A 15,165-nucleotide genomic window follows, 5' to 3' on the forward strand; every position below is an offset into this window, starting at 1 on the left:
CCTTCCATCATCCGGCGTCAAATGCGCTGGTTTGCAGTTGGTCGTCAGTGTACACTATCACAAAATTCTACAACGTGGATGTGCTGCCATCTGAGGGTGCTTCTTTTGGCCTCAAGGTGTTGCAGGCTGCTGTTTAGAGGGTCTGTTTCCTCTTGAAGGAGTATTGTTCAGGTTGGGCTCCAGGTTTGTGTGTTGAGCTCCTGTTACCTCGTTGGCTCTTGTGTTCGCCTTGGGATCTCACTGCTTTGAGATGTCCCTATGGTTCTGAATAATGGAGTGCTGTGTCTGTCAATGAACGAAAGAGAAAATGGGATTTTTGACTTACCATAAAATACATTTGAGTTCATTGACACACAGCACCCACTCCTCTAAGGAGTTTTGATGCTTCTGACACTGCTTGTTACTAAACTGAAGGCCTATAGCAGAGAAGGGGGTGTATATCACCTAGGGCTGCTCATAGGCATAGCCAAGTCTTTTTTATGCCTAGTGTACTACTCCTGCAGGGGGCGATATAACCCTATGGTTCTGAATGATGGAGCGCTGTGTCTGTCAATGAACGGATGGATTTTTATGGTAAGTCAAAAATCTAATTTTTTCTGTACTTGCAGTGGTCTCAAGGGATAAAACTCAGTTAATGTGCACATTTTTCAGATAAATATGTGCATTTGTTTTGTTTTTATATTTTGCCTTGACATACACCACACCCACTACATACTTTTTAGCTGAAGCATTGTGCTTACCATTATTTTTAGTATTACATATGTTTAGTCCTTACGTAGTTGTTTTTATCTAATTAATTTATAGTATAGTGCCCTCATGTGCTGCAGTATTTTGCAGATAACATTGAAGTGTTCACATTAGTTCCTCTCCCAAAGGAGTAATGTACATACCTTTCTCATCTTCTTAGAATATTGACAAATCGTTCTAATTAAATGTCTGTCTTTTATGTTTTAAGAGTTACGACAAATGCTTCCTGGGGTCTTCAGAGACAGCTGATGCAAACAGAGTGTTTTGTGGTCAACTTGGAGCAGTGTATGTGTTTATAGAGGCTCTTAATCCTGCTCAGATCTTCGCAATACATCAGCTGGGACCAGGCTATAAGGTGAGCTGCAATTTAATTTTCAGTTTGTTTTCCAAATGCTATCGTTAAATGCTATCCCATGAAATTTGGATACATAAACATCAGGGACGCTTGTTAAATATTTTTTTACAGTTAAAATTAAACTGACCCGGATTATAAAGTACCTAAGTAAGCTATATGCTAAACGTTTTTAACACCTAACCATTGCACCTATTTAAGCTTGAAGAACAACCACTTTCCAATTCACTGGCAATATTATGGAGTGGACCCCACCCTTGGCTATAACAATCTCTAAGATTGTTCTCCAATTTTGAACTGTGTCTGTAGTCATTTGTGCCCATTCTGCCAAAAGAGTGTTTGTGACCTTTCTAGTTTATCCATGCAGGCCACTTGAGATCCTATGCACTAAACTCTTCAACCAATTATATTCTTTATAGACTTGGTTTTGCATAGAGAAACCAAACTTTTGCTCTATGGCAAGTAACTATGTTAGACTTTAAATTGATTCTTGTACTTGAGACCTTAAATTTGAAATTCTGTTCCTCCTTGCATTAGACTCTGTCATTCAGTTGTCAAATGTCAGATGCTCAATGAGATGGCAAGCCTAGCTTTGACTGTAAGTGAAAGAAGTTGGGGTTTGGCACCAGGGGGCAGAAGGATTAGCTTCTATAGAAATCTAGGCCCAGTGCACAATCTGTCCCCCTGGGGAATCCTTTGGATATCAGGCCCAAAGCTTAATTTGAACCCCATTTACATTTGTAGGCGTTTATAAATGCACGTGTGACCATGATATAGCACAGGTATCTGGTGCATCAAGGTACTTATACTTTTTGTAGAAAATTCTCTAGGCTCCTATGCTAATTTAGCTGAGAACACCCCTATCCCGGTGCATACTCACTGTTCTATAGAAGTGTTGGCATTCTTCTCTATTTAGGCTACACCTACACTGTATTGCCACATAGACATGTATGCCTTGGAAGCAGGTTGCAGCATGCACTTTAAGTGGCTGCTTGAAAGGGGCAAATGTAAAGTGATAAGCATTCATATAGTTACATCAAAATCACAAAAGCTGCAACTTCAGTTGAACTACCCTCTTCCCCACCCCACAGTGTTAGGGCTCATATACACAGTGTTCATGCCTTTCACTCAAAGATGCATTTTAACTAGATATTCCATCCATTGCAATGTAGTTGATTTACATCTATTTGTTGAAGGTGAACATGTTTTAAAAAAAAAATAGAACATGCAACCTTTTTTTGTGCTTTTACTTGTGTTAAGCAGGCCCATTGAAATGGTTAGTAAATGTTCCGTGTAGTTCTTTGTCTGCACCATATGAATTCCTAGTCTAAATGTTCTTCTCTCACTTTGCACATTGCTTTTTTAAAATGCACAAAATTGTATATAAATGTACAAAAATGCATGCATGTACATAAAAGCTTACTACTGCAGTTCATGAGGTATGAAAGGGCAGAAAACCCTTACTCATACCAGTGCACCAATACAAGAAAGCAGGTTCCCCATCCACCAGAAAAAAAACGATCCTTAATGTTTTTTTTTTTTTTTTATCGACTAGGTTAATGAGTTTATAGCCCTAATTAACATATATAATAAAACCTTTTTTTATTTGCTTACCTACAGTTTGGTTGGCAGGTGCTTATGTAGTGGGCAAAACAGTATTCTGTCCTGAACTGTGAGGAATTTTGCCAGTTATCTTTTCAGTCTGTGACTTTGTAGTCAGAATGTTGTTGTTCACCCTTACGATGCATGGATTAAACGTTTGCTTTACATTCACATTACAGCAGGCCCTGGGAGCATGTTAACGATTTTTACTTTGTGCAGCTGTCTGTTGTGCCATGATGCAATCAGACTTTTGTAACGCGACAAGTAGAATTGTGGTGCAGAAATGGTTAAGTTGAATATTTTTGAGAACGAAAAAATTAATAATTTATCAAAAAGCTCATGGTAATCTAACCAATGACTTACTTGATCTTATATTAAGTAGTAGTCTTTAGGTTTTACCTGTTTGACCACACCCGCTTCCTTTAATCTACTTCTACCGTTTGCCCCAAAATGCTTCTCCCACTAAAATGTCCCTTACAATCCCAAAAAGTTGAGAGCTGTGTCTGATTTGTACCATGTGTACATGCTATCCCCAGTGCCCTCTGCCCCTAATATCTCTCCAGCAACATATGCCCAAATTGGCAATCTTGCCAACTGGTTGCTCTTGCTTGTGCCACTAGTGTACCTGATGTTCTCAAAGCTGATCATTTCCAGCTTTAAAATGGTGATAATTCACTCACTCTTGTTAGTAAGCAAGTAGTATTTGTGGACTCCCAAGAAACTAGTGAATATAACTAGCTGCAAATGCCCATAGTAACCATACATGCACAGAGAATTACACAGTTGCATTTTCATCAGTGGCCACAGATGAGGATTTGTTGCACTGTACCTTATGTTACCTAATTGTCTCTTGATGCATGCACTGTGAGCCAAGGGGTATGTAGATGCTATTCTAAAACACAGTGGAAGCAGTTTGGACAATATCTGGCGATTACATGTGAGTGCTGACATTGTGAGAATTTGCAGGGCAATTGTTTAAAATAAGGCTATTGGGAGCTTTGGGGATGCAATGAGCAATCAATGGTATGGGGTCATATGAGGGGATACTACATGAACTGCTGGTTGGTATTGAAGGGTGGTAGAAATATGTGAGAGGACCCTTCACCCTCACTCATCAGAGTGTTGTACTTGGCATGACATATGTTGTAGCCGGGTCGTCTTATAGGTATGTCGAATTAAATGGATTTCCACTGGATAATGCATCCGCCAGAAAATGTGTGTTTTTTTTTTTTTAGTGCCATGTTTTGTAGAGTTGCTATCAGAGGGAAATGGAGTGTTGAAGCGCTTTGCAAAGTCATTTACACATCTTTTTTTTTTTTTCACAAGAAAATTTACACGTCTATTTTAAGTTCTACACATACTTTAATCTTTTCTCGCAGTAGTCACATACACACCAATCATACATATACACAATATATAGATTGTGTGTGCGTATGTATGTGTGTACACACACACACACACGAGTACAGCCCTAAGTGAAAATGTCCAAATTGGGATCAAAGTGTCAATATTTGGTGTGGCCACTCTTATTTTCCAGTACTGCCTTAACCCTCTTGGGCATGGAGTTCATCAGAGCTTCACTGGAGTCCTCTTCCACTCCTCCATGATGACATATACACTGGAGTCCACTTCCACTCCTCCACTGGAGTCCACTTCCACTCCTCCACTGGAGTCCACTTCCACTCCTCCACTGGAGTCCACTTCCACTCTTCCACTGGAGTCCACTTCCACTCTTCCACTGGAGTACACTTCCACTCTTCCACTGGAGTACACTTCCACTCTTCCACTGGAGTACACTTCCACTCTTCCACTGGAGTACACTTCCACTCTTCCACTGGAGTCCACTTCCACTCTTCCACTGGAGTCCACTTCCACTCTTCCACTGGAGTCCACTTCTATTCCTCCATTACAACATCATGGAGCTGATGGATGTTAGAGACCTTGTGCTCCTTCACCTTCCGTTTGAGGTTACCCCACGGATGCTCAATAGGGTTTATGTCTGGAGACCTTCTTGGCCAGTCCATCACCTTTACAGACAGGGATAGTGGTCATCTTGGAGGTGTGTTTGGGGCCGTTATCATGTTGGAATACTGCCCTGCGGCCCAGTCTCCAAAGGGAGGGGCTCATGGTCTGCTTGAATGCCAACCATGAATGTCAACAGCCCCAGACCATGACACTCCCACCACCATGCTTCACTGTAGGCAAGAAAACACTTGTCTTTGTACGCCTCACCTGGTTGCAACCATACACGCTTGACACCATCTGAACCAAATGTATCTTGGTTTCATCAAGATCTTGGTCGGGTGGCACAGTGGTGTAGTGGTTAGCACTCTCGTCTAGCAGTAAGAAGAGTTGCTGGTTCGTATCCCAATCACAACACTACCTGCCTCGAGTTTGCATGTTCTCCCTGTGCTTATGTGGGTTTCCTCTTAATACTCCGGTTTCCTCCCACACTCCAAAGACATGCAGGTAGGTTAATTGGCTTCTGTCCAAAATTGGCCCTAGTATATGAATGGGGACCTTGGATTGTGGGCTCCTTGAGGGTTAAAAAAACGTAAATGCTAAATAGAGAACTATGAAGCAAAATAAGGGTCAGTGGCCATCTGCAGCCCCACCTTTGCCATGAATGCAGCACCCACCATTGCCAGGAATGCAGCGCCCACCAATGCCAGGAATGCAGCGCCCACCATTGCCAGGAATGCAGCGCCCACCATTGCCAGGAATGCAGCGCCCACCATTGCCAGGAATGCAGCGCCCACCATTGCCAGGAATGCAGCGCCCACCATTGCCAGGAATGCAGCGCCCACCATTGCCAGGAATGCAGCGCCCACCATTGCCAGGAATGCAGCGCCCACCATTGCCAGGAATGCAGCGCCCACCATTGCCAGGAATGCAGCGCCCACCATTTCCAGGAATTCAGACTCACCAATGCAATCAGTCCAGCCTGACTGATGCCCATCCATCTGCAGCCTCGGAGGGGACAGGGAAAGGGCAGGACAAGCACCAAAAGATTAGATACAGAAAAAACTTGTGTTCTCTCAGCAGCATCTTTAATAGATAGTCCCGCCTCCTTTGGACAGAACAGTCATCCAATGGCAGCACTGCAGACGGCACTTCCTATTACAGAGGCTGCCAGGTAAACAGGAAATACTCCTGTGTGCACGGCACTCGTCCCGCCTCCTCTCTGTCCCCTCCAAGGCAGCTAGATATATATCTTTTGTGGCCTTGGTGCTGGGAGATTGTTGGGGGCCACAAAAGATATATATGTCCAGATAACCAGGTGGGCCATTTAAAACCGGAACGCGGGCCGGACTTTGGACATGCCTGGCCAAGGCCATCTTTATGTAGACCAACAATTCTTTTTTTCAGATACTCAAAGTTCTTTGCCATGAGGTGCCATGTTTAACTTCCAGTGACCAAGTTTAACACATCTGCTTCCCATTCACACTTGAGACCTTGTAACACTAACGAGTCACATGATACCAGGGAGGAAAAATGGCTTATTTGGACATTTTCACTTAGGGGTGTACTCACTTTTGTTGCCAGCGGTTTAGACATTAATGGCTGTGTGTTATTTTTAGGGGGACAGCAAATTTACACAATTTACAATTATACAAGCTGTACACTGACCACTTTACATTGTAGCAACGTGTCATTTCTTCAGAGTTGTCACATGAAATACTCTGTGTGTGTGTGTATGTATATATATATATATATATATATATATATATATATATATATATATATATACTGTATATATACTGTGTGTATATATATATATATATATATATATATATATATATATATATATATATATATAGCGATATTGTATATTTTTAAGAGGATCAACCTTACCAGCAGGTAAAATCCGTTATCTTTACATTGACCTAGGTGTGTCCCCAAAAATGAATTAACATAATTAAACTAATTGTAAAGGCAGAAGGTTTATCTTAATGCATTCTATGTATTAAGATAAAAAGCCTCCTGTGTGCAGAAGCCCCCCTAATATTTACCTGAACCTCATCTAGATCCAGGGAAAGACTCGGCTGCCCGGGACTCCCATCCTCATTGGTCATTGGCTCCCCCTGCTGTCAAAGTAAGTGGCAATGAGGAGAGAAAGTGGGCCAGGCCACGACAGTGTCTAAATGGACACAGGGAGCCGTGGCTCAGATTGGGTGCCTTCACAGCAAGCTGCTTTCTGTGGGGGCACTCAACAGGAGGGATGGGCCAGGAGCACTGGCGAGGGACCCAAGAAGAGGAGGATCTGGGCTGCTCTGTATAAAACCACTTCACAGAGCAGGTAAGTATAACATGTTTTTTATTTTTTACTAATACGAAAATCACAATTTGCAATCACTTTAATATACAGTGGTGTGAAAAAGTGTTTGCCCCCTTCCTCATTTCCTGTTCCTTTGCATGTTTGTCACACTTAAGTGTTTCGGAACATCAAACCAATTTAAACAATAGTCAAGGACAACACAAGTAAACACAAAATGCAATTTGTAAATGAAGGTGTTTATTATTAAAGGTGAAAAAAAATCCAAACCATCATGGCCCTGTGTGAAAAAGTGATTGCCCCCCTTGTTAAAACATACTATAACTGTGGTTGTCCACACCTGAGTTCAATTTCTCTAGCCACACCCAGGCCTGATTATTGCCACACCTGTTCACAATCAAGGCATCACTTAAATAGGAGCTGCTTGACACAGTAAGGTCCACCAGAAGATCCTTAAAAGCTACACATCATGCCGAGACCCAAAGAAATTCAGGAACAATTGAGAAAGAAAGTCATTGAGATCTATCAGTCTGGAAAGGGTTATAAAGCCATTTCCAAAGCTTTGGGAATCCAGCGAACCACAGTGAGAGCCATTATCCACAAATGGCGAAGACATGGAACAGTGGTGAACCTTCCCAGGAGTGGCCGGCTGCCCAAAATTACCCCAAGAGCGCAGCGACGACTCATCCAAGAGGTCACAAAAGACCCCACAACAACGTCCAAGGAACTGCAGGCCTCACTTGCCTCAGTTAAGGTCAGCGTTCATGCCTCCACCATCAGGAAAAGACTGGGCAAAAATGGCCTGCATGGCAGAGTTCCAAGGAGAAAACCACTGCTGAGCAAAAAGAACATCAAAGCTCATCTCAATTTCTCCACAACACATCTTGATGATCCCCAAGACTTTTGGGACAACATTCTGTGGACCGATGAGACAAAAGTGGAACTCTTTGGAAGGTGTGTGTCCAAGTATATCTGGCGTAGAAGGAACACTGCATTTCATAAAAAGAACATTATACCAACAGTAAAATATGGTGGTGGTAGTGTGATGGTCTGGGGCTGTTTTGCTGCTTCAGGACCTGGAAGACTTGCCGTGATAAAAGGAACTATGAATTCTGCTGTCTACCAAGAGATCCTGAAGGAGAATGTCCGACCATCTGTTCGTGTACTCAAGCTGAAACGAACTTGGGTTCTACAGCAGGACAATGATCCTAAACACACCAGCAAGTCCACCACCGAATGGCTGAAGAAAAACAAAATGAAGACTTTGGAGTGGCCTAGCCAAAGTCCTGACCTGAATCCTATTGAGATGTTGTGGTATGACCTTAAAAAGGCCGTTCATGCTCGAAAACCCTCTAATGTAACTGAATTAGGACAATTCTGCAAAGATGAGTGGGCCAAAATTCCTCCAGGACGCTGTAAAAGCCTTATTGCTCGTTATCGCAAACGCTTGGTTGCAGTTGTTGCTGCTAAGGGTGGCCCAACCAGTTATTAGGTTTAGGGGGCAATCACTTTTTCACACAGGGCCATGATGGTTTGGATTTTTTTTCACCTTTAATAATAAACACCTTCATTTACAAATTGCATTTTGTGTTTACTTGTGTTGTCCTTGACTATTGTTTAAATTGGTTTGATGTTCCGAAACACTTAAGTGTGACAAACATGCAAAGGAACAGAAAATGAGGAAGGGGGCAAACACTTTTTCACACCACTGTATATCACTGGGGAATTACAGCACACTGAACATAATTCTTTGCTCCATCGAAGAATAATTATTTTTATTACTGACCTGCACTATGGAAATGGAGATGTATGACCAGGTCCTAAATCGCTTCCATATATCCAACACATGAGATACTAAAGACATGTAACCACTTGATAACGTTTACCTTTACCTAACCTTTACCTACTCTTGCTTAAGAGGGGGATTCTTAGTTTGCATATATCGCAATACATAGTCAAGTTGCCCAACTGCATCAAAGAGATTACTCTCTAGACAGCCCCTATTCTGTCTAGCAGCTTGTCAAACTCTTATATGCTAAAATAGAGCATAAGAGTATAGACATGTAGTGCAAATATGGGTCACACAGGCACAGCTGGAGATGAAACGAGCTGTAGACCAAAATCCAGTAAGGCAGGGGCATTGCTAGGTCTGCAAAAGATTTGGGGCTAGAGCCCAGTCGCCCCCATTTTGAATACCCAGGGTGGGGGGGTTTGGAGACCGGACACCTGCCACCTGATGTGGATTGTCACTTGCCACGTCACCTGCCACCTGATGTGGATTGTCAGTTGCCACGTCACCTGCCACCAGATGTGGATTGTCACTTGCCACGTCACCTGCCACCAGATGTGGATTGTCACTTGCCACTTTCATCTGACAGCAGATGTGGATTGTCACTTGCCACTTCACCTGCCACCATTTCCAGATTGCCATTTGCCACGTCTCCTACCACCATTTGCAAATAGTCACATCTCTTGCCACCATTTGCAGATTGTCACTTGCCACATCACCTGCCACCATTTTCAGATTGTCACTTGCCACGTCTCCTGGCTCCATTTGAAGATTGCCACATCTCCTGCCACCATTTGCAGATTGTCACTTGCCACATCTCTGGCCACCAGATGTGGGTTGTCACAGAGGACTCCACTTTGCTCAGCGGGAGATCGATCTGCTGATCCCCACTAAAGAATTGGATGACAGGTCCGTTTCCACTTGCTGTGCTGAGGCGGACCTGTCAGAGCCCCACTCCCCTCTATCCGTTCCCATTCGATCCGATCTTCCAGATGGATGGAAAATAGGGTCCTCCATCTGTCTGGATTTCATGGACAGGCTCGGAAAGCAGCGGGTGTCACTGCTGACATCCGCCGCTCCATAGATCTGAATGGAGTGTCTGATCAGGTCCACCTGAAAAACTGATGGACCTGATTGGAAAGCCCATGTGAAAGGAGCCTAATGCACATCCATAGTGGGAAAAAAAACATTTTGGAGCATAGACAGCACCATCGGGTAAAAATTATCTGCGCACATAACCAGGTGTGTCCCCAAAAAATATACAGATTTTACCCACAACATACCAGATGCATACATTACAAAACTAGTAAACACTACCAAGCCCCACTCACAAATGACTACCAAGCGCATCCACATGCATTTCTGTTGTCTCTGTAGAACTACAACACTCAGTATTCTCCTTTTGCCATGCTTTCTATCCAGTCTTTATTACCACTGTTGAAAGAATGGAATGAGTGGTTCCTTTTTTTTATTTTTTTTATTAAACAATCCTGCTGTGTAAAATATGTTTTGTTTGGCTTGTCTAATACCCCCTGCAGAGCCCTCTATCAGATTATCATAGATGATCCTGCTATCCTATAATTGTTGAAACACCTGTTAGGAATTTTCACCTAGTTGGCATTGGAAAGCAGATTTTGACGGCATTGTTACCATACCCTGCAGAGTGTGTTTATGTGTGTTGTCTGATCTCCCTCTGTTTTTCTGTGTTTATACCATGCTAAATAAATGCACTTGCTTGTAAATTTTCACCCTATGCAACGTTATCTAGCACCGTGTTTATAGTCATATTTTCATATTTCTGGATTATGATATGAAGGGATGCAAAAATATGTGACTGTTCTGCCATCAGGTGTGTATCTACTGCAGTAATCTCACCATTCCATTTGAAGTGTTTTATCCCGAAAAAGAGTCTATTACCAGTTCTTGTTATCATTGGGCAGTGGATAGTGTCCAGTTCATCACAATATTTTACCTCTGGACAAGTTAAAGGGGTTTTCTTTTATCATAGGGCTGGAGGTGCTGGAAGCAGGGAGAGGGTCCTCCAGCCCTTCTCTGCCAGCTCTCTCTGCGTCTAGACTCCAGGGCACAGCCAGCAGAGATCCACTGTCCTGTCATCCAATTCCTGGCATGTACACTGAGGGAAAAAGTATTTGATCCCCTGTTGATTTTGTACGTTTGCCCAATAACAAAGAAATGATCAGTCTATAATTTTAATGGTAGGTTTATTTTAACAGTGAGACAGAATAACAACAAAAATATCCTGAAAAACGCATTTAAAAAAAGTTATAAATTGATTTGCATTTTAATGAGTGAAATAATTATTATTTGACTCCTTCACAAAACATGACTTCGTACTTGGTGGGAAAACCCTTGTTGGCAATCACAGAGATCAGACCTTTTTTTAATTGGCCACCAGCTTTGCACGCATCCCACTGCTCTTTGCAGATCCTCTCCAATTCATTAAAGGTTTTGAGGCTGACATTTGGTAAATCGAACCTTTAGCTCCCTCTGCATATTTTCTATGGGATTAAGGTCTGGAGACTGGTTAGACCAGTCACATCCATGACCTATTTTCAATGCCCTGGCATTGAAGGAGGTTCTTGCCCAAAATTTGACGGTACATGGCCCCATCCATTGTCCCTTTGATGCAGTAAAGTTGTCCTGTCCCCTTAGCAGAAAAACACCCCAAAAGCATAATATTTGCACCTTGTGGGGATGGGGTTCTTGGGGTCATAGGCAGCATTCCTCCTCCAAACACGGCGAGTTAAGTTGATGCCAAAGAGCTTGATTTTGGTCTCATCTGACCACAGCACTTTCACCCAGTTCTCCTCTGAATCATTCAGATGTTCATTAGCAAACGTCAGATGGGCCTGTACATGTGCTTTTATGAGCAGGGGGACCTTGGGGGCGCTGCAGGATTTCTGTACTTCACGGGGTAGTGTGTTACCAATTGTTTTCTTGGTGACTATAGTCTCCGTTGCCTTGAGATCATTACCAAGATGCTCCTGTGTATTTCTGGGCTGATTCCTCACCATTCTCATGATCATTGAAACTCCACAAGGTGAGATCTTGCATGGAGCCCCAGACCGAGGGAGATTGACAGTTATTTTGTATTTCTTCCATTTCCTGAATAATCACACCAACTGTTGTCCCCCCATCACCAAGCTGCTTGGCGATGATATTGTAGCCCATTACAGCCTTGTGTAGGTCTACAACCTTGTGCCTGACATCCTTGTACAGCTCTTTGGTCTTGGCCATGGTGGAGAGATTGAAATCCGATCGATTGCTTCTGGAGCACTTTAAGAAGTGCTCCTAATCTCAGCCCATTACCTGTATAGAAGACACCTGGGAGCCATAAATCTTACTAATTGATAGGGAATCAAATACTTATGTCACTCATTAAAATAAAAATCAATTTATAACTTTTTTTATAACCTTTTTGAAATGCGTTTTTTTGTTGTTCTGTCTCTCACTGTTAAAATAAGCCTACCTTTAAAATTATAGACTGATCATTTATTTTTCAGTGGGCAAACATACAAAATCAGCATGTTGAGCAAATACTTTTTTCCCTCACTATAACCAGCCTGTGGCTTCCTTCATTCCATTAGTAGTATTCTGCACAGCATGCAGGATGTGATTGGCTGCTCGGCTTCCTCCCCCTTCTCCAGAGCCTACAGCCTGCTTGGGGCAGTTTTCTCTGCACTCAGCATAAACCTTACAGCTGGTTACTTTCTTCACTTGGACTGGAACCCTGAATCCTAAGGTACAGCAATGGTCATAGTGAACTCTGATTTGTGCTGACACCCCAGAGCACTTCAGGCTAAACTGACAGCTCTCCTGGCATCCAGCTTCCTTCACCTACGGGCAGTACTAATATAAAGCCCTGCACAGCTGCATATGTGAACCTGGCCTTCTGCCATATTGTGTAAATGTATTTATTTTGTATTATTTCTTATACCGCCAGTGGTTTTCTTTTTTTACGCTCTCATTCACGAGAGCCGTGATGTCTGGATGTGGCAAGGCTGGGTGGGACTTGGATGTGACTGAACTAGGACCGACAACGGTACCCAGAAGTGCCTTTGTACAGCCACGTTAGGTGGTAAAAGGCAGGAAGGTTGCTGAATTATAGCAATTCAAATAGTGCTTAATATACATAAATGTATACTAAATTATTCATATAAATAAAGGGTAGATTTTTAATTTGGACTGGAATTCCACATTAAGATATTTCACATCCCATGTTATCAAAGTATATACAGTATGTTTATTTTTATATTTCAATAATTTTTATTGAAGTTAGAAGTAATACAGGAAACAAAAAACAAAAATAAGTAAAGCAAAAGAGAAATACAGCGCTGACATTGCATGTAGTAGCCTTCTAGTCCACATTAGATGCATTCAATAACCAACAAATTGTAGGATTGAATATAACACTAAGATATAACAATAGATATAGAAAATATCAGGCCTCAGGGACTAGCCTCAATCCAGACACCCCAAATGGGATCTCACTGTGTCCAGGGTTGAGGACAATCTCCTATCAACATGTATGTAGGAAAATAGTAGTAAGAGTTATCCCTGAGGTTGTAACTAAACCGGTCAAATCACATAAAACTGACTTTAAGAAGAAACAAATAATATATCCAATCTTCCAGAATGAAGCAAACATAACATCACATATCAATTATCATAAGTACGCCCGGATGCAGGTAAGCATAAAGCATAGGACGCTATGGGCTTTGTAAAGAAGGAGAATACCAAGATAAGTAAAGAAAAAGGTAAAACAAAACACACGAAGGGGAGGGAAAAAAAAAGAAAAAAGGGGGGGGGGACTTGTCTTCCCTCCACACTCCCCGTCCCTCTCCCCCCCCCCTCCATCGAGGGGGGGGGGAGAGGTCCAAGGAGATGGTAGAGCAAGTGGAGAAAGAACGGGTAGGGAAGCCTTAACATGTTATAGTTTTCAGATAAGTAAGGGTTGGGAATTGTTGAACCACTCCGTCCACGCCTCCCAAAGTGTTGCAATTTTGGGTAGATGTCCCTCTGCAGTGGCATACATACGTTCATACATCCCATGCAAATGAGTGGTTCGTATAACGTCAGCACAGGAAATTGGGGCAGAGGATTTCCAATTTCGGGTCACTGTTACACTAGCGGCTAGGCAAATGTGCGTTACTATGCATCTTAGCCTGTAAGGGTATTGTTCAATGCCAATGGTGAGTAAAGCCAGAGCGGGGTTTGGAGGGGTAGCAATGTGTGAGACTTCTGATATGAGATTGAATACATCTGTCCAGAAAGGGACCAATTTGGGGCAGGACCAGAGGGTATGATAAAGGGTTCCTGGGAGACCACAGTTTCTCCAACAGGTTGGATCTGTATTTTTATAGTAGGTGTGAAGATGGGTTGGGGTGAGGTACCACCTGAGATTAATTTTGTATGTGAGTTCCCAGAGGTTAGCAGATTTAGTCGCCGAATTAACAGCTTTTATGGCAAGTGACCATTGATGCGATGAAAATGTGTTGTCCATATCTTGTTCCCATTGTATCATGGGGGGCAGTTTGGCAAAGGATGTCTTTTCATTAAGTGTGGCGTAAAACAGAGAAATACCTTTGATGAATTATCACCTGTGAGATATTGCCAGGTTGGTCGTGGAATATGTACGTGGAGATGGGGATTCCGTATTAGGCAATGAGTTATTTGGAAATATTTGAAATAGTCGCGGGGAGGTAGATTAAATTCCTGTTTCAAGGAGGAAAAGGATTTTAGGAGGCCATCTTTATAGAGATCCGCTATGTGTGTGATCCCAGTGGCTTTCCAAGAATGCATATGCATGTCAGAGATCAGTAGACCAATGATATCTATCGGGAGAGGAACAGTGCAGTTGTTGGTATTCGTGTGTGTGTGTTTGACCAGATAGGCGAATGCCTTCACTGATGCTCTTATGGGGGGAGAGAGGAGTGTATCCCTCACCCTCAATTTAGGTGCAGAGAGGCGCCACGTTTGTAAATTTTTACCAGGTATTTGGGAGGTTTCTATGGAGCTCCAGTGGTTGTTAAGGTCAGGAGTAAACCATTCTTTGAGTTGTGCCAGTATGGCTGCGTGGTAGTAGTCCTTAATATTGATATAACCCATACCTCCCACCATTTTGTGCTTCAGTAGGGTAGTGTATGCTATTCTAGCTTTTTTCCCTTGCCATACACATTTCCTGAGTAATGTTTGGGTTTGTGTGAAGAAGGGTGCAGGTATGGGGATTGGTATTGCCCTAAACAGGTACAGTAACCGTGGAAGGTGGATCATTTTGAATGCTGCTAGTCTACCTGAGCTTGTGAGCATCAATTTACCGTAGATAATTTGTCGAGTTCCAGTGGGAGTTGGTTGAGAAAGGGGGTGAAATTGGCCTTA

At 42.6% G+C, this 15,165-nt stretch overlaps 1 protein-coding gene across 9 annotated transcripts in view; it reads left to right on the forward strand.

Moving 5' to 3' along the window:
• NBEA (neurobeachin) overlaps positions 1–15,165 on the forward strand; it is a 901,556-nt gene that overhangs the window by 234,242 nt on the left and 652,149 nt on the right. For all 9 annotated transcript variants that reach the window (XM_077484128.1, XM_077484132.1, XM_077484134.1 and 6 more), the window contains exon 8: positions 956–1,102. In XM_077484128.1, coding sequence (XP_077340254.1) covers positions 956–1,102 — 147 coding nt within the window. The remainder of the gene's footprint in view (positions 1–955; positions 1,103–15,165) is intronic.

This window comes from Lithobates pipiens, unplaced genomic scaffold (assembly GCF_037356315.1).
Source record: "Lithobates pipiens isolate NorthernLeopardFrog02 unplaced genomic scaffold, aLitPip1_a1.2 Scaffold_16, whole genome shotgun sequence".
Classification (NCBI taxonomy): domain Eukaryota; kingdom Metazoa; phylum Chordata; class Amphibia; order Anura; family Ranidae; genus Lithobates; species Lithobates pipiens.